The sequence below is a fragment of the Bos indicus genome, chromosome 6 (genome assembly GCF_029378745.1).
Source record: "Bos indicus isolate NIAB-ARS_2022 breed Sahiwal x Tharparkar chromosome 6, NIAB-ARS_B.indTharparkar_mat_pri_1.0, whole genome shotgun sequence".
In the NCBI taxonomy this organism is placed as follows: domain Eukaryota; kingdom Metazoa; phylum Chordata; class Mammalia; order Artiodactyla; family Bovidae; genus Bos; species Bos indicus.
Window position 1 is genome coordinate 86,309,399 of NC_091765.1, and position 20,020 is coordinate 86,329,418.

The 20,020-nt window shown below is 34.5% G+C and overlaps 1 protein-coding gene across 1 annotated transcript; it reads left to right on the forward strand.

Annotated features, from left to right (window-relative positions):
• The first annotated feature begins 5,902 nt into the window (after positions 1-5,902).
• On the forward strand, positions 5,903-19,003 carry CSN3 (casein kappa). Its single transcript, XM_019962873.2, has 5 exons — positions 5,903-5,998; positions 8,427-8,488; positions 14,413-14,445; positions 16,445-16,961; positions 18,826-19,003. Exons 2-4 carry the CDS (start codon positions 8,432-8,434, stop codon positions 16,925-16,927), a joined length of 573 nt encoding a protein of 190 aa, XP_019818432.2. The 5' UTR covers positions 5,903-5,998; positions 8,427-8,431; the 3' UTR covers positions 16,928-16,961; positions 18,826-19,003.
• The last annotated feature ends 1,017 nt before the right edge of the window (positions 19,004-20,020 follow it).

Genomic DNA, 20,020 nt, shown 5'->3' on the forward strand with positions numbered 1-20,020 from the left:
TTAAAAATTAGAGCAGAAATAAATGCAAAAGAAACAAAAGAGACCATAGCAAAAATCAACAAAACCAAAAGCTGGTTCTTTGAAAGGATAAATAAAATTGACAAACCATTAGCCAGACTCATCAAGAAACAAAGGGAGAAAAATCAAATCAACAAAATTAGAAACGAAAATGGAGAGATCACAACAGACAACACAGAAATACAAAGGATCATAAGAGACTACTATCAACAATTATATGCCAAGAAAATGGACAACTTGGAAGAAATGGACAAATTCTTAGAAAAGTACAACTTTCCAAAACTGGACCAGGAAGAAATAGAAAATCTTAACAGACCCATCACAAGCATGGAAATTGAAACTGTAATCAAAAATCTTCCAGCAAACAAAAGCCCCGGCCCAGACGGCTTCACAGCTGAATTCTACCAAAAATTTAGAGAAGAGCTAACACCTATCCTGCTCAAACTCTTCCAGAAAATTGCAGAGGAAGGTAAACTTCCAAACTCATTCTATGAGGCCACCATCACCCTAATACCAAAACCTGACAAAGATCCCACAAAAAAAGAAAACTACAGGCCAATATCACTGATGAACATAGATGCAAAAATCCTTAACAAAATTCTAGCAATCAGAATCCAACAACACATTAAAAAGATCATACCCCATGACCAAGTGGGCTTTATCCCAGGGATGCAAGGATTCATCAATATCCACAAATCAATCAATGTAATACACCACATTAACAAATTGAAAAATAAAAACCATATGATTATCTCAATAGATGCAGAGAAAGCCTTTGACAAAATTCAACATCCATTTATGATAAAAACTCTCCAGAAAGCAGGAATAGAAGGAACATACCTCAACATAATAAAAGCTATATATGACAAACCCACAGCAAACATTATCCTCAATGGTGAAAAATTGAAAGCATTTCCTCTAAAGTCAGGAACAAGACAAGGGTGCCCACTTTCACCATTACTATTCAACATAGTTTTGGAAGTTTTGGCCACAGCAATCAGAGCAGAAAAAGAAATAAAAGGAATCCAAATTGGAAAAGAAGAAGTAAAACTCTCACTATTTGCAGATGACATGATCCTCTACATAGAAAACCCTAAAGAGTCCACCAGAAAATTACTAGAAATAATCAATGACTACAGTAAAGTTGCAGGATATAAAATCAACACACAGAAATCCCTTGCATTCCTATACACTAATAATGAGAAAACAGAAAGAGAAATTAAGGAAACAATTCCATTCACCATTGCAACGGAAAGAATAAAATACTTAGGAATATATCTACCTAAAGAAACTAAAGACCTATATATAGAAAACTATAAAACACTGGTGAAAGAAATCAAAGAGGACACTAATAGATGGAGAAATATACCATGTTCATGGATTGGAAGAATCAATATAGTGAAAATGAGTATACTACCCAAAGCAATTTATAGATTCAATGCAATCCCTATCAAACTACCAACAGTATTCTTCACAGAGCTAGAACAAATAATTTCACAATTTGTATGGAAATACAAAAAACCTCGAATAGCCAAAGCTATCTTGAGAAAGAAGAATGGAACTGGAGGAATCAACCTACCTGACTTCAGGCTCTACTACAAAGCCACAGTCATCAAGACAGTATGGTACTGGCACAAAGACAGAAATATTGATCAATGGAATAAAATAGAAAGCCCAGAGATAAATCCACGCACATATGGACACCTTATCTTCGACAAAGGAGGCAAGAATATACAATGGATTAAAGACAATCTCTTTAACAAGTGGTGCTGGGAAATTTGGTCAACCACTTGTAAAAGAATGAAACTAGAACACTTTCTAACACCATACACAAAAATAAACTCAAAATGGATTAAAGATCTAAACGTAAGACCAGAAACTATAAAACTCCTAGAGGAGAACATAGGCAAAACACTCTCCGACATACATCACAGCAGGATCCTCTATGACCCACCTCCCAGAATATTGGAAATAAAAGCAAAAATAAACAAATGGGACCTAATTAACCTTAAAAGCTTCTGCACATCAAAGGAAACTATTAGCAAGGTGAAAAGACAGCCTTCAGAATGGGAGAAAATAATAGCAAATGAAGCAACCGACAAACAACTAATCTCAAAAATATACAAGCAACTCCTACAGCTCAACTCCAGAAAAATAAACGACCCAATCAAAAAATGGGCCAAAGAACTAAATAGACATTTCTCCAAAAAAGACATACAGATGGCTAACAAGCACATGAAAAGATGCTCAACATCACTCATTATCAGAGAAATGCAAATCAAAACCACTATGAGGTACCATTTCACACCAGTCAGAATGGCTGCGATCCAAAAGTCTACAAATAATAAATGCTGGAGAGGGTGTGGAGAAAAGGGAACCCTCTTACACTGTTGGTGGGAATGCAAACTAGTACAGCCACTATGGAGAACAGTGTGGAGATTCCTTAAAAAACTGGAAATAGAACTGCCTTATGATCCAGCAATCCCACTGCTGGGCATACACACCGAGGAAACCAGAAGGGAAAGAGACACGTGTACCCCAATGTTCATCACAGCACTGTTTATAATAGCCAAGACATGGAAGCAACCTAGATGTCCATCAGCAGATGAATGGATAAGAAAGCAGTGGTACATATACACAATGGAGTATTACTCAGCCATTAAAAAGAATACATTTGAATCAGTTCTAATGAGGTGGATGAAACTGGAGCCTATTATACAGAGTGAAGTAAGCCAGAAGGAAAAACATAAATACAGTATACTAACGCATATATATGGAATTTAGAAAGATGGTAACAATAACCTGGTGTACGAGACAGCAAAAGAGACACTGATGTATAGAACAGTCTTATGGACTCTGTGGGAGAGGGAGAGGGTGGGAAGATTTGGGAGAATGGCATTGAAACATGTAAAATATCATGTAGGAAACGAGTTGCCAGTCCAGGTTCGATGCATGATGCTGGATGCTTGGGGCTGGTGCACTGGGACGGCCCAGAGGGATGGTATGGGGAGGGAGGAGGGAGGAGGGTTTGGGATGGGGAACACATGTATACCTGTGGTGGATTCATTTTGATATTTGGCAAAACTAATACAATTATGTAAAGTTTAAAAATAAAATAAAATTAGAGAAAAAAAAAAACAAAAAAACAAAAAAACAAAAAAAAAAGAATGAATCATATAGAAAGTTATGTTAGTAATTTATATTGTGACTATCACAAACATTGTTGTACTTCAAGCATATTGTAGACTATTGAGATTAGCTTCATACTAATGAAGTTGCTGAAAAATAAAATAGTACATTAAAAAAAAATAACAAAACCATATGCAAGTGAATACCACCAAAAGAAGAGAAAATAGAGATAAACTACACAATCGAAATAATAAATACTAACAAGGGGAAATTGTTGTGAGTAAAAACTGCATATGAGTCAATAGTAATCATACCACTTATCACAAAATGTTTATTTCATAGTGCTGGAAATACAGCATTATTATAAAATACAAGGGCTCCACTGTGTAAGAGTTACATAAATGGATACTGCTTATCAGGATCTAAACAAAAGGAAGTTGTAGCTGACTGAGAAGCCCTGCTGGTCCTCCTCCCATATTCTAGCAGTGTTTTAGGAGTCTACCATGGCCTCTCTGAAGAATACATGACTAGATCAAAGCTGGTGATCTAGTAGTTTTGAGACTGTTCAGCACCATCCCAACATCCCGGCAGATTTCATTTCATAGGAGATCTGATTCTTCTTTAGTTTTTCTTTGGAAAACACCAGGGTATCTGAAGAGCTCCAGTATAGATTATACCCAGTTTGTCTACAACAATCATTCAAAACTCTTTCAATCCCTTAGTTCAGTATATTTGATATGGGGAATGTTCAGTGTCACTAGTATTCAAGTAAGTGTTAGACTATCAGCTCCACCAGAGCAACAATTTTTGCCTGCTTTGGTTACTAACTTATCCTTAATACCTGGAGCATGCATGCATGTGTGCTCAGTCATGTCTAACTTTTTGCAACCCCATGGACAGTAGCCCACCAGTCTCCTCTGTCCGTGGACTTCCCAGGAAAGAATATGGAATGGGTTGCCATTTAATTCTCCAGGGAAGCTTCCCAATCCAGGGATCAAACCCACATCTCCTGTGTCTCCTGCATTGGCAGCAGATTTTTTACCACTGAGTCACCAGAGAAGCCTAATGCCTGGAACAGAACCTGAAATACTGTAAGTGCTAAAAGAATAATATCCAGTTTGCAAAGTTCCCCAAGGCACAGATTATTGTTTGAAGTGGATGGGAGACCCCCACCTCCTGCCCCACTGTAGAAGTGTTTGTCTTTTAGTAGGGGGAAGAATTCTTATCCTTCCCAGGTGAAATATATTATCTTGAGAAAACAATCTCATTGAAGATATTTTGAGTCTATGGCATTTGTGAATTAAATAAAGACTCAACTATAAATCTATACAATTTTATGGCTCTAAATCAGTGATTGAGAAATTATTATGTGGAATAGAAAACTTTCATAATTTAGGGACTGACCAGACCTTAATCTTGCAACTATCAATTGACCCAAATGACCAAAGGAAAATGATGTGACAAAACAGTTTAAACAGAATGGCTGGTCTTACTGTAGCAGCTCGTGTTAGCAGTTTGGAAATTCTGCCATCTTTCTCTTTTGACAGCAGAAGTCAAACCATTCTGAGAAATAGAAATTTTCAATTTACTCTGTACAAGCTGAATAAACATTTTAGGGTCATGACCATCACTCTGAACATTCTAAGATATGAAATACTTCTAAGAAAAAGAGGAATACAACACAATGCTGTTATTAATTCTTGTTTGTATCCTGGCAGTCCTACATCAATTCCTGTAAATACCACAATTGGGTGAGGACTTCATAGAAAAAATGAAATCACAGTTAACATTTTTTTGTGGAGAAATGTAAGCAAAAGCAGATATTCTTTCCTTAATTATGTAGGAAAATTATTTGGTTAGCAGTATTTTACTAAAATACCCCCCATTTTGGTGGCTTTAAGATACATATTTTGTAAGTCAGAATAAGCCGTCTTTGAAACAGAACAATTATTCTGAATTTAGTTATTTAATTTTGTACATCCAGAATGATTCACCTATATTATTGAAATTTACAAATCTAAGTGAAAGCAATAAATGCTGAAGAAGATGTGAAGAAAGGGGAATCCTCCTACACTGTTGGTGGCAATGTAAACTGGCAGAGCCACTATGGAGAACATTTTGGAGATTCCTTCAGAAATTAAAAAAAAAAATCTATGTGCAACTTGATTCATAAGAAACTAATCAATCAACAAACAGGTGTTTATATGATGAATTTACTGAAGAACAAAATGAAAATGGATCCCTACTTTATATTGATTAATATTTCATATTTGGATTTAACATAAATTATTCTTGGGCATATAAAAGATGGTCAGTTTTCTAATTGTTAAATACTGATGGCTGTAATTCTAGAAAGAGGACGATCAACCACAGCCCATAATATATGTAGAATTACTTCATACCCAGGTTCTTGAAATAATAAGAAACATTTGAAATGTAAAAGTGCTATGGCTAGATACTTTTCATTTAATAATAGCTTTAAATTCAAATAGGTGGAATTAGTTGATTAAAATGCAATTAATATTCTTAAAAATCCCCTATATCTTTTCATAAACATAAAAGTTCAGTCTTACAAAAGTGTGAATAATCTGTTTTCAAATCTTATGAATGACAACTCTATTTCCTCCTCTGCATTCCATTAACCGAGACTGATGTAAAGATGGCCCTGCTATCGTCAGATCTTTCCTTTCTGTCATCTTCCTATTGGTGCAATGTAAAAGGAAGATAAATCTCATGACGCAAGACACTAACACCCTTTAATTAGTCTCTGGTTATTTACCTTGGGTGTTCCTTACAGTGGAAAGGCCAACTGAACCTACTGCCAAGCAAGAGCTGACGGTCACAAGGAAAGGTAATCACATTAAAACATTCAAAGAGAATAATTCTTATTCACAGCAGACTGTAATTATTACACCACCAAAGTTATTTTAGAAGAACATTTTCTTCCTTTTGGCTTTTATTGTTAAGCTTGAATATCCTTTGTCATCATTATGATATTAGTTTCTAATCTAAATCTTAGATTCTGTATAATGTTATGATAAAATTTATTTTTAACTTCACTTTGGGTTAAAGTCAAGATTTGATACTTGCTAAAGTACTGAAGACAATGTAGATTCTTAAAAAAAAAAAAAAAGTATGTTCAAGACAGTGAATCTATTCCTACAGACAAATGTGGAGGGCTAACTTTTTAGGAAGATGAAAGTACAGCATAATCCAGATTGATCCCTTAATTAATTTCAAAATTTTATTTCTGTCTAAAGGTTATAATTTCATTTGTCATAGTATACAACTTTAAAAAATAACAGGACTTATACATCCTTCATGAAAGCTGAATAGTTCTGTTTCACAAATTTTTCTGGATTGCCAAGTTATGAAGGCAAATTCAAGTACTTACTGTTTTAAGTAACTGATAAGAATGGTCTTATTTCTCTGGTTTCTGTTTATGCTAAAAAGAGAATAACTACTACCATTTTACAAGATGTTTTTGTATGAGTGTTTGTGATATCATTTTGCATGAATTATAAAAAATTCCATGATTCACCATAGAAATATTGTTCAGACTACAATCTTAAAAGTTAGCCAATGATTATTGTACAATATTTTTTCTATATTCACTGTACTGTATTGTAATCATCAAGCTTAATAAGAGACTAGATATTAATTATTCCAACCACAAAAAAGAAATGATAATTATGTGACATGACAGAGTTGTTAATTATCAATACAATTGCAATCAAATTATGATGCACAAATACATTAAATAAACATGTTAGACACATTAAATTAACACAATGTTATATATTAAATCTATTTCAACTAAGAAAAATTTCACTGGCAAGTGAAGAATTCATAAGGAGCTCCATTCTATTCAATGAAATTTGAGGAAACAATCAGTGCTGTAGGTTGCTCAAATTTGAACTCACATTAAGTTCTTTTCCATTCAGTGATATTCCATCAGAGGTTCTGAAGTCAGTTTAGTAGACAGCCTTTCTAGTCATTCTTACCTGGAAATCAAAATTGAGTTGAGTCTGGTGTGCGCTCTTTATCAAGCCTGAACTTCTAACTCTGTGACCCTAGTCTATAAAACTCAGTTTGCAGGTTTCAAGTCTATACAAGCATGATAACAATGGCTATAACAAGATGTAGTATTTAATTTATAAATGCAAAATTTATTAATATTTTAAAAATCTAAAATGTTATATGATCTTTCTAAAAAGACAATTTAGCTTTTCAAATCAAATAAATAGGTATTACTACCCTATACTTGAGTCTTTAGAAAGATAAGGTTAATTTATTTCTTCAAATATTTCATCCAGAAAACTGTAATTGTCATATCTTACATTTTTTTTCATTAAATTGATCAAGCTAATTATATAACTTATGATTACTGGAGAAGCAGATTATGAAAAATGCAGTTTCAGGATACTCCCCCCAATCTCTTTAAGTATTCCTACTAGATCAATCACAGAATTAGAGAATTTCAGACATTTCAGTTCAAACTTTTATTTATAGGCAAAAAGAATACTAGGGTCAGATAAAGGGAAATACTTATTCAAAGTAGAGAATAGAGCCCAAGATGGAGATCAGTTCTCCAAAGGAATGTGTAGTCACCTCAGTTTCTTACCTGAAGCCACTCGACTAGCGTTAGGAAAGCTATCTAATTCTTTAGCCTGGCATTTAATGCCTCATCTTTCTTTGCCCTAAACTTTCTATCCAACTTTGTCTTTCCCTTCCCTCCATTCAAATGCCCATGGATATTCCTAAGGAGTTCTCTTTTCCTTGAAGTTCCTCGCTATTAATCTCTGCATGGGCAAGTCCCACCTATATGCTATGTCCTACAGAAATAATTTATTGATTTCTTAACTGAACACTTCTATCTGTAGAACAGCACTTTTGTGACACTTTCTACTCTTTTATCTAACAGTGATTTGTGTACATTGCAACTCTTCCTAAAATTTATGTTACTTGACCAATTCACCTTAATAAGCTCAACGCTGACACACAGAGCTTTGTTCCTACTACGTTCTTGGTACATATGAAATGAATACAGGATTAACCTTGTAATGACTCATTCAGTAACATAACCAAAAATTAAATTCATATATTTCCTACCATTTGGTTTTTCTAAAGCTTTTAATAAAATAGATTTTTCACATTGGCTATATCTCCCCCTCATTCTGGCTTTTCCCACCCTTAAATCAAATAAAACATTGCTCCAAGTCACTCCTAAATTATCAGCAACAGATCCTGTTAATCTAATGTTTTTAATTTAATTTTAGGTGCAATGATGAAGAGTTTTTTCCTAGTTGTGACTATCCTGGCATTAACCCTGCCATTTTTGGTGAGTTAATTTCATCTAATCAGTTTGTATCAAATTTTTTTAATTTATTGAAGGGCTTTAATTGTGTAAATTTCTAAATACAGTTATATTTTATAGAACAAAATAGCTGCATAAGTAATTTATTTTTACATTTATTTTTCTTATTAAAGTCATATTCTTCTGGATATTCTTCTGGTTTCTAGGAATAAAGAAATCACACTTTATCATCTAGAGAAAACCTTTAAAATTCTTATATGATAGAGAAAATACATTTGGGGGGAAAAATCCTGAAAATATTTTTAAATTATAATATGCACTTAAAATAATTCACAAAAAATAAATATATAAACCATAGAGGAAGATCAGAAATGTTTTTAGTTAAATTCCTATTTCATGCAAACTCCAATTTGTTTCGAAACTAAATCCTTAAAATATTAGGAACTTGTTTAAGCTTTTTTACCAATTTCAAATAACTTGACATGTACTTTTAATATTTAAGTGTATTGTAACTTTTGTTATAATATTTCCATTGTGTCAACTCCCTCTCAGGGATTATATCCATAAACACCTCTTTGATTTTTAGGCAAACATCTGAAACCATCAGATGTTTATTTTCCTGTTCTTACTGTTGGCAAATAAGTGCCTGGGATCCCCAAATGAACATGAAAATAAAACAAACCAATAGCCAAAACAATGAGGAAAACTAGTCAAAAAAATTAAAAGGAAAAAACCCCAAACCTTTTTCATATTACATGTAATTATAGTACATTACAGAGTGTAATGCCTGAAAATCATAGTTATTTATGGATACAATCCCTGAGAGGGAGTTGACAAAATATGAAGATTATAACAAAAGTTACAATATATTTGAATGTTAAACATACATATCAAGTTATTTGAAATTGGTAAAAAGAAAAAAGAAAAACTTAAACAACATCCTAATATTTTAAGAATTTAGTCTCTAAATAGACTGGAGTTTGTGTGAGATAGGAATTTAATTAAAAACATTATACATTACCATGTGTAAAATTAGATAGCCAGTGGAAATTTGCTGTATGATGCAGGGAGCTCAAACCTAGGACTCTGTGACAACCTAGAGGGGTAGGATGGGGTGGGAGGTGGAAGGGAGGTTCAAGGGGGAGGGGACATAACATACCAATGGCTGATTCATATTAATGTATGGCAGAAACCAACACAATATTGTAAAGCAATTATCCTCCAACTAAAAATAAATACATTTAAAATTTAAATATCTGATGCTGTATGACCTCCTCTTGTTTTGATGGGCAGGGTCATGCTCAATAAATCTTTAATCCAATTTTCTGTTAATGGGCAGGGCTGTGTTTCCTCCCTGTTTTTTGACCTGAGGCCAAATTATGGTGGAGGTAATGAAGATAATGGCTGGCGACCTTCTTCAAAAGGTCCCATGCAAACACCACTGCACTCAGTGCCCCCAGCCTGCAGCAGGCCACCTCTGACCGATGCCTCTGCCAGAGACTCCTGGACACTCATGGGCAAGTCTGGTTCAGTCTCTTGTGGGGTCATTGCTTCTTTCTCTTGGGTCCTGGTGCACACAAGCTTTTGTTTGTGCCCTCCAAGAGTCTGTTTCCTCAGTCCTGTGTAAGTTCTAGAGGCTCTATGGTGGGGTTAATGGTGACCTCTTCTAAGAGGGCTTATGCCATACCCAGGTCTACTGCACCCAGAGCTCCTGCCCAGCAGCAATCAACTGCTGACCTGTACCTCCACAGGAGACATTCAAACAAAGTTCTGGCTCAGTCTCTGTGGAGTCTCTGGGTCCTGGTGCATACCAGGCTTATTTGAGCCCTCCAAGCATCTCTGGCGGGTATGGGGTTTGATTCTAAATGCTATTTCACCCTTCTACCATCTTTCTGGGGCTTCTCCTTTGCCCTTGGACATGAGGTATCTTTCCTCGGTGGGATCCAACATTCTTCTGTTGATGGTTGTTCAGCAGTGAGTGAAATTTTGGAGTTCTTGCAGAAGATGAGCACAAGTCCTTATACTCTGTAACAAACTACTTCTACTCTACAACAAACTGGAAAATTCATAAAGAGATGGGAATACCAGACCACCTGACCTGCCTCCTGAAAAATCTGTATGCAGGTCAAGAAGCAACAGTTAGAAATGGACATGGAACAACAGACTGGTTCCAAATCAGGAAAGGAGTACATCAAGGCTATATATTGTCACCATGATTATTAACTTATACACACAGTACATCATGAGAAATGCTGGGCTGGATGAAGCACAAGTTGGAATCAAGATTGCCAGGAGAAATATCAATAACCTCAGATATGCAGATGACACCACCCTTATGGCAGAAAACGAAGAAGAACTAAAGAGCCTCTTGATGAAAGTGAAAGAAGAGAGTGAAAAAGTTGGCTTAAAGCTCAACATTCAGAAAACGAAGATCATGGCATCCGGTCCCATCACTTCATGGCAAATAGATGAGGAAACAATGGAAACAGTGACAGACTTTATTTTCTGGGGCTCCAAAATCACTGCATATGGTGACTGCAGCCATGAAATTAAAAGACGCTTGCTCCTCGGAAGAAAAGCTATGACCAACCTAGATAGCATATTAAAAAGCAGAGACATTACTTTGCCAACCAAGGTCTGTCTGGTCAAAGCTATGGCTTTTCCAGTAATCATGTATGGATGTGAAAGTTGGACTATAAAGAAAGCTGAGCACTGAAGAATTGATGCTTTTGAACTGTGGTGTTGGAGAAGACTCTTGATAATCCCTTGGACTGCAAGGAGATCCAACCAGTCTGTCCTAAAGGAAATCAGTCCTAAATATTCATTGGAAGGACAGATTCTGAAGCTGAAACTCCAATACTTTGGTCATCTGATGAGAAGAACTGACTCATTGGAAAAGACCCTGATACTGGGAAAGATTGAAGGCAGGAGGAGAAGGGAACAACAGAGGATGAAATGGTTGGATGGCATTACTGACTCTGGACATGAGTTTAAATACGCTCCAGGAGTTGGTGATGAACAGGGAAGCCTGGCGTGCTGCAGTCCATGGGATTGCAAAGATCTGATATGACTGAGCGACTGAACTGAATTGATGACCTCCTCTTAAACTGTAAAATTTGGAACAGCACTAGTCCTTGTTTCATAATTCATTTATTATTAAATTTAGTTTTGCTTTCAAGTTAATATCTCTTAAATAATTCTATTTGGTAAATTTTTAGAATCTTTTTAAAAATTTGAATTACTATGACCTTCATATTTCTTCCTTTCTTCTTTGAAATTTGATTTTATTGTGGTCACCTGCATATTTAGAACTTGGGCTTTCTCTTGAGGGATAGAGGTTAAAGTTTAAATCAGAAAGTGATTCACAACTGCTTGACCTCTGAAAACATCTTCTTGAACTATTTAAGCCAGTGCTATCCCCAAACTCTCCTTCCTGTCTTCACAAAGCTACAAGCCCCATGGATATAAACAAATAATTCAAAAGAAGAATGAAAGTTTATATAATTTTTACCATCCAATCTTATACAATCTTACTTACCCAATCAAAATCATACAACTTAATACAGCAATCGGAGAAGGCAATGGCACCCCACTCCAGTACTCTTGCCTGAAAGATCCCATGGACTGAGGAGCCTGGTAGACTGCAGTCCATGGGGTCACTAGGAGTCAGACACGACTGTGTAACTTTCAAGTAGACATCCTGAGCGACTTCACTTTCACTTTTCACTTTTCACTTTCATGCATTGGAGAAGGAAATGGCAAGCCACTCCAGTGTTCTTGCCTGGAGAATCCCAGGGACGGGGAAGCCTGGTGGGCTACCATCTCTGGGGTCACACAGAGTCAGACACGACTGAAGTGACTTAGCAGCAGCAGCAGCAATACAGCAATGTTGTAGCATCTTTTATGTGCTAAATGTATTCCTTCTCTCCAAAATATAAATAACTAAGATAACACTTATTACTAGCAATTACAAGATGAACTGCACAATCTTATAGTCTACTGATGACATTATAAATTGGTATATCTTTACTGTACAGAAGTTTAATAATTTCTGTATTTTCCCCCCAAAATCATATTTTTGATGGACTGTTTTAAGAAATCACTGAAAACTATTTAAAAGGCCATTGACATCTGGGCTTCCCTGGTGTCTCAGAAAGTAAAGAATCTGCCTGCATGCAGGAGACCTAGTTTTCATCCTTGGATTGGGAAGATTTCCCCGGAGAAGGGAATGGCTACCCACTCAAGTATCTTACCTGGAGAATTCATGGACAGGGGAGCCTCATGGGCTACAGTTCATAGGTCATTTTAAAAGTCCATTGATATCTATCCAGATGTTATCCATGCCTGTATTTATAATAAAAACATTTTTTGATAAACCTTTAAAAGTTAACAGTAAAGAACAAACATTTCATGACATAACCATTGATTGTTTTTCAACTTTGAATATGCAAGTATGAAAACTGAGGTGATGGAAAAAATGATATGAGATCATATGCCTTTAAAAAATTTAAGATACAAGATACTAAAATGAACATATACCAGGAATACATAATGCATGTAGACTGATATTATATAAAATCTATATCTAAATTTTCAGGATTTTTTAGTGTAGGCAAACTTTCAATATTAATATAACTTTTTAAATTTTAAACTAATGACTTAATAAATTTAGAGGTAAATAAGTCCCTGTCTTAACACACCCTGTATTTTATTATTTTTTTAAAATCTCTGATATCCTATACCAACAACTTCCTAAAGGTTTATAGGATCTTTTATATCCCAGGGATATGTGTGAAAAGTCTTAAACTAAAACTGTCATCTTAAAACTATTTACCATTATGAACTCACCTTTTGTAAGTTTTAAAGCTTCATATAGATATGCCTGGAAACTACTTTCTCACTCCTGATTTCCTATGCATGTTACAATCCAGAACTAAGAAAAGTACTATAAATACATGATAATTTTTTAAATGCTATTATTTATATAACATTTATATACCAGTGTTATGCTAGAGGCAATTTTTTAATCAAGCACTGGATGGATGGATTTTTAATCAACCAGATGGATGATACGGGGAGGGAGGAGGGAGAGGGATTCAGGATGGGGAACATGTGTACACCTGTAGTGGATTCATGTTGATGTATGGCAAAACCAATACAATATTGTAAAGTAATTAGCCTCCAATTAAAATTAAAAAATTATATTAAAAAAAAGAAAACCTCATAAATCATCTTAGGAGAGCAGAAACAGAAAAATATGCTAAATTCTCCTCTTATTTTTAGCAATATATATTCAATACAAATTGAATATAGGTTGTTCATGTTCTTCATTTAAGCAATATCATATATAGTTGTTGGTACAGAGATCAAATGATCATATTCTTTTCAATCTTAAATTTTTCTCCCTAAATAGTGATTTTTAAGAACAACTTAACCATGGGGCTCATTATTGCTATTTAAGTTAGCATGTATCTGTCATTTCTTGAGGGTTTCACAGACTATCTGCTAAGTCACTTCAGTCGTGTCCAGCTCTGTGCGACCCCATAGACGGCAGCCCACCAGGCTCTCCCGTCTCTGGGATTCTCCAGGCAAGAACACTGGAGTGGGTTGCCATTTCCTTCTCCAATGCATGAAAGTGAAAAGTGAAAGTGAAGTCACTCAGTCATGTTCGACACTTAGTGATCCCATGGACTGCAGCCCACCAGGCTCCTCCATGCATGGGATTTTCCAGGCAAGAGTACTGGAGTGGGGTGCCATTGCCTTCTCTGTCACAGACTATAGATAACCTAGAAAAGTGCTTTATAATATTTTACAATACTAAAATAAAAGCAACAAAAACATGTTTTATCTTTTTTATAAAAGATATTTTTAAATCACAAAAACTAGACTCTATCATGCTTTTTTTCTTCTAACTTCTTGTTTCTGATTCTTTCTCTGAATCTCAACAGGGTGCCCAGGAGCAAAACCAAGAACAACCAATAGTAAGTTTGTTTCCAGTAGAGATATGAATCCAAAGAATAAAATTCTGCAAAGTTTAATGATATTAAAATGCCTTCTATCAAAAGACTAAGTAAATATTTAAACTACATAAAATAGTTGAATAATCTTTGTAAAAATAATCATTTCAGCAACCACTCATATGAATCCACATCAATGTTTATCTAAAATCTTGGTATCACTTTACAGGCCAAGTCGTGTTGATTTTCATGAGTATTTAGCAACATGAGAAAACCTTCTCAGAATTTAATACTGGGAAAACAATGAAAACAAAAGCAAAGCTTAATATTTCTTCTGTCTACTTTTTAAGAAATGGGGAATGATCCCTCTCTGAAACATCTTCAGATGCTTCTCATACAATTGTATTCATTCCCCCAGTTTGTTTGAATGAATACCTTTAAATATGTCTCCTTTCATGAGAAAGCCTTGCTTTGAGGTATAATTTCATTAATTTGTTTCTATTCATAAGGAAAGATCTAATGATTTTGTATTTTATAACTGCACCTAATTAATGTTAATTAATAGAACTAATCAATTATTATAATTAGTTAATATAATATAATATTATATATATCACATGATGTGATGTGATGTGGAATATATATATTTATCATATAATGTGATATTATGTGATATATATCACATTATATCACAATATATCACATGATGTGATGTGGAATATATATTATTATATAGTTTTATATAATATATATTAATAATTGATTAGTTCTATTACTTTGGCCACCTGATGTGAAGAGCTGACTCATTTGAAAAGACCCTGATGCTAGGAAAGATTGAGGGCAGGAGGAGAAGGGGACGACAGAGGATGAGATGGTTGGATGGCATCATGGACTCAATGGACATGGGTCTGGGTGGACTCCAGGAATTGGTGATGGACAGGGTGGCCTAGTGTGCTGCAGTTCATGGGGTCAGAAAGAGTTGGACACGACTGAGCGACTGAACTGAACTGAACTGAATATATAATATATAAATATTATAATATTATATATAATATATATTATAAAATTTTATAAATTATATAAAAAATATATAAACCCAAGAATCCATATCACATCACATCATTACATATAATATATAATATAATGTATAATATAATTTATAATATTAGATGATTATATAATATACAGTATTAATATATTAGTATATAATATAATTGTATATAGTTAACTGCACCTAATTAATGTATTTTATGACTGCACCTAATTGATAGAACTGTGGCAAATAAAGATGGAAAATTTCCTAACTGATTTTTAACGGATAAAACTAAGCAGAAAAAAAACCCCAACATATAAACCCAGGAATCCACATCACATTATTTTTACTATTTTGCTTGAATTAGTTTAGATAAAATGCACCCTTAACCTAATCCCTAGATAAATAAAATAAAAAACAGTTACAAACATGTGGTGAGAATAAACATATATATATATATATATACACACATATACACACTCATATATATGGAAAGAGATATACAGTTTTTTTCTTTGTGTGTAGTATGCTTGTGTATTGTATGTCAAAGCTCTCTATGAAACTGGTCTAGCTGTGGTGCTTATAAAGTGCAACATTTACTGAGCACTTTTTATATATGCCAAGCTCTGGGCAAAGTGGTTTACATTATGAGCTATCTCATCTAATTTTTTTTGAAACTAATGTTATTTTTAATATTTGCTGAAAATCAAGAAGTGGAAGGAAAATGTACAAATCCATATTTTATAAAATAATATGGTTTCTGGGTTCACTATTCCCAATGTTGTACTTTCTTAACATCAAATACTGTAACAATTTGTTTCAAAAAATTCTGATTTAAGATATCTCTTCACTCTGCTTCTGCTGCTGCTAAGTCGCTTCAGTCCTGGCTGACTCTTGCGACCCCATAGATGGCAGCCCACTAGGCTCCCCAGTCCCTGGGATTCTCCAGGCAAGAAATAATACCATTCTGCATAATTTATTTTTTTACAGCGCTGTGAGAAAGATGAAAGATTCTTCAGTGACAAAATAGCCAAATATATCCCAATTCAGTATGTGCTGAGTAGGTATCCTAGTTATGGACTCAATTACTACCAACAGAAACCAGTTGCACTAATTAATAATCAATTTCTGCCATACCCATATTATGCAAAGCCAGCTGCAGTTAGGTCACCTGCCCAAATTCTTCAATGGCAAGTTTTGTCAAATACTGTGCCTGCCAAGTCCTGCCAAGCCCAGCCAACTACCATGGCACGTCACCCACACCCACATTTATCATTTATGGCCATTCCACCAAAGAAAAATCAGGATAAAACAGAAATCCCTACCATCAATACCATTGCTAGTGGTGAGCCTACAAGTACACCTACCACCGAAGCAGTAGAGAGCACTGTAGCTACTCTAGAAGATTCTCCGGAAGTTATTGAGAGCCCACCTGAGATCAACACAGTCCAAGTTACTTCAACTGCAGTCTAAAAACTCTAAGGAGACATCAAAGAAGACAACGCAGGTAAATAAGCAAAATGAATAACAGCCAAGATTCATGGACTTATTAATAAAATCGTAACATCTAAACTAGCGTAGATGGATAAATTAAATCTGTTACAGAGAAGGCGAAATGGGCTAATTATAACTTACATTTGCTGGTTCTTTATCATGTATATACTAGATTCTTTCCCAACAAGAAAGTTTTAAAATATTTTACAAAATGAGTAAAAATTGCAGATTTTATTATTAAACCTTTTTCAACAATTGGTATACTCCTTGAATCTATTAGTTTTATTTTACTCCTGTTCACACACAAAAACAGTAAAGTACAGTGTCAACTCATGATTTTTCTTATCTCAAAAATATGTTTTCTTAGAAAAAAATCATATAGGATATGAGTTTAAATATATTTTAATTGTATACCAGTGTTGTTGCACTCTACTTTTGGTAAGAATAGAATGAAAGGAAACAATGTTTCACTCATAGCATTTTATCTCAGGCATCACTTCCGAAAGGCTGTATAAGGTTAGGCACCCAAATTTCTCCTATTGTAAGGTAATCCCACAGAAAAATTCTAATTTTTAACTTGAAAAGCACCTACTTATTAAGAGGAAACTTTCAGAACTTTAAATATAATGTAAAATATGTCTATTTATTATTTGAATCAATGGATAATGGCAGAGTCCAAAATAATTTAAAACACATGAAGAGGTTAAACAGAAAGATCAATAAGATAGAAAATAACTAAAGATTGTGAAATAATTTAGGAAGAAAGTGACAACATTTTGAGATTCTAGGCAACAAATACTTTCATCACACTGTCTACATGATTTTTGGTCTAAAATGAACTCAGCATGATATAATGGTAATAGCAATAGATCAGAGAAGCCTGGTTCTTCTGTTGTGTGACTTTAAGCAATTCATTACTCTCTCTAAAGAGTCATCACTCTCATTTTCTCATAATTTTGGTTGCTATGAGATTCAAGTGAGAAAGCATATTGTGAATGAGATGTAAAAAGCAATCAATCTGTGAAATATAATGCTCTAGAAAAGAAGTATAATTAGTAAATATTAAAATTTACTTTCAACTAAAATATCAAGTCCTTACTAAATTATCAAAACTACATAACAATCTCAGTTTAATCCTGTAGCAGCCGTATGGAATGGATTATATTACCATCTTAAATCCACAAATGAAAGCTATGGATGCAAACTGCTACAGCTGAAAGTTCAAAACTGGAAACCAAATCAAACTTGCTTGATTTCAGATAGTAAGGCTTAATTAGTACGTCTGCTATTTCCATATGGGCTATTTGTTAAAAAAAATAAAAATAAAAACAGAAAACATACTCTAATTTTCCAAGATCAGCATATGTGTAAATTTTATTACTGAGATTGTGTTTAATAGGACATCTGGTAAGAAAGAGAAGATAATAAGCTGATAAATCTTTGACTCATTAAAATTTCAAAAAGAAAATGAAAAAATTAATGGACACAAAATGAAAACAAGTAATTGAGTTTGCAACTATCTATTTTATTGATATGAAATACATTATATTTACATGATTGTTTTTAATAAAATAATCATTATCTCAATAGTCAACATTTGTTCAAAACTCAAGAACCTAGATTCCTAAGTTAAAACCACACACTATAAGATCACTTATAAAAAAAGAATGTATAGGACTGTGTCTTTCTGGGAATATTAGATGAAGACAATTGTATCAGTTCACTATGTGGTGAATTTAAATATTTAAATTTATATATTTAGTTAGATAAACTACTTGGATACAGACATGAAGCAAATCACAGAAGCTAAATAAAATACATATCATGAGAACTGTTAGCACATTGTGAACTAAATCTCTAAACTGTCATTTTTATAGGTCTAGCTGAAACCAAATGACTACTTCAAACTTTCCTTTGGCCAGTTGTCTGCCTTCGGTGAACAGAGAATATGATTTTCACAGATCCGGCTCCTTCCTCGTCTCCTCTTACATTTTACTTTTATGCCAGATTTAATTTTTTGATTCCTGCATAATAAAGCCAATCAAATGCAATGGATCTCTTTTCTTTTTTAATTTATTTATTTTAATTGGAGGCTAATTACTTTACAATATTGTATTGGTTCTACCACACATCAACATGAATCTGCCACGGGCATACACGTGTTCCCCATCCTGAACCCCCCTCCCACGTCCCTCCCCGTACCATCCCTCTGGGTCATCCCAGTGCACCACCCCAAGCATCCTGTATCCTGCATTGAACCTGGACTGGCGATTCATTTCTTATATGATATTATACATGTTTCAATGCCATTCTCCCAAATCATCCCACCCTCTCCCTCTCCCACAGAGTCCAAAAGACTGTTCTATACATCGTGTCTCTTTTGCTGTCTCGCATATAGGCTTATCATTACCATCTTTCTAAATTCCATATATATGCGTTAGTATACTGTATTGGAGTTTTTCTTTCTGGCTTACTTCACTCTGTATAGTAGGCTCCAGTTTCATCCACCTCATTAGAACTCATTCAAATGTATTCTTTTTAATGGCTGAATAATACTCCATTGTGTATATGTACCACTGCTTTCTTATCCATTCATCTGCTGATGGACATCTAGGTTGCTTCCATGTCTTGGCTATTATAAACAGTGCTGCGATGAACATTGGGGTACACGTGTCTCTTTTGATTCTGGTTTCCTGGGTGTGTATGCCCAGCGGTGGGATTGCTGGATCATAAGGCAGTTCTATTTCCAGTTTTTTAAGGAATCTCCACACTGTTCTCCATAGTGGCTGTACTAGTTTGCATTCCCACCAACAGTGTAAGAGGGTTCCCTTTTCTCCACACCCTATCCAGCATTTATTGCTTCTGGACTTTTGGATCACAGCCATTCTGACGTGAAATGGTACCTCATTATGGTTTTGATTTGCATTTCTCTGATAATGCATGATGTTGAGCATCTTTTCATGTGTTTGTTAGCCATCTGTATGTCTTCTTTGGAGAAATGTCTATTTAGATCTTTGGCCCATTTTTTGATTGGGGCGTTTATTTTTCTGGAGTTGAGCTGTAGGAGTTGCT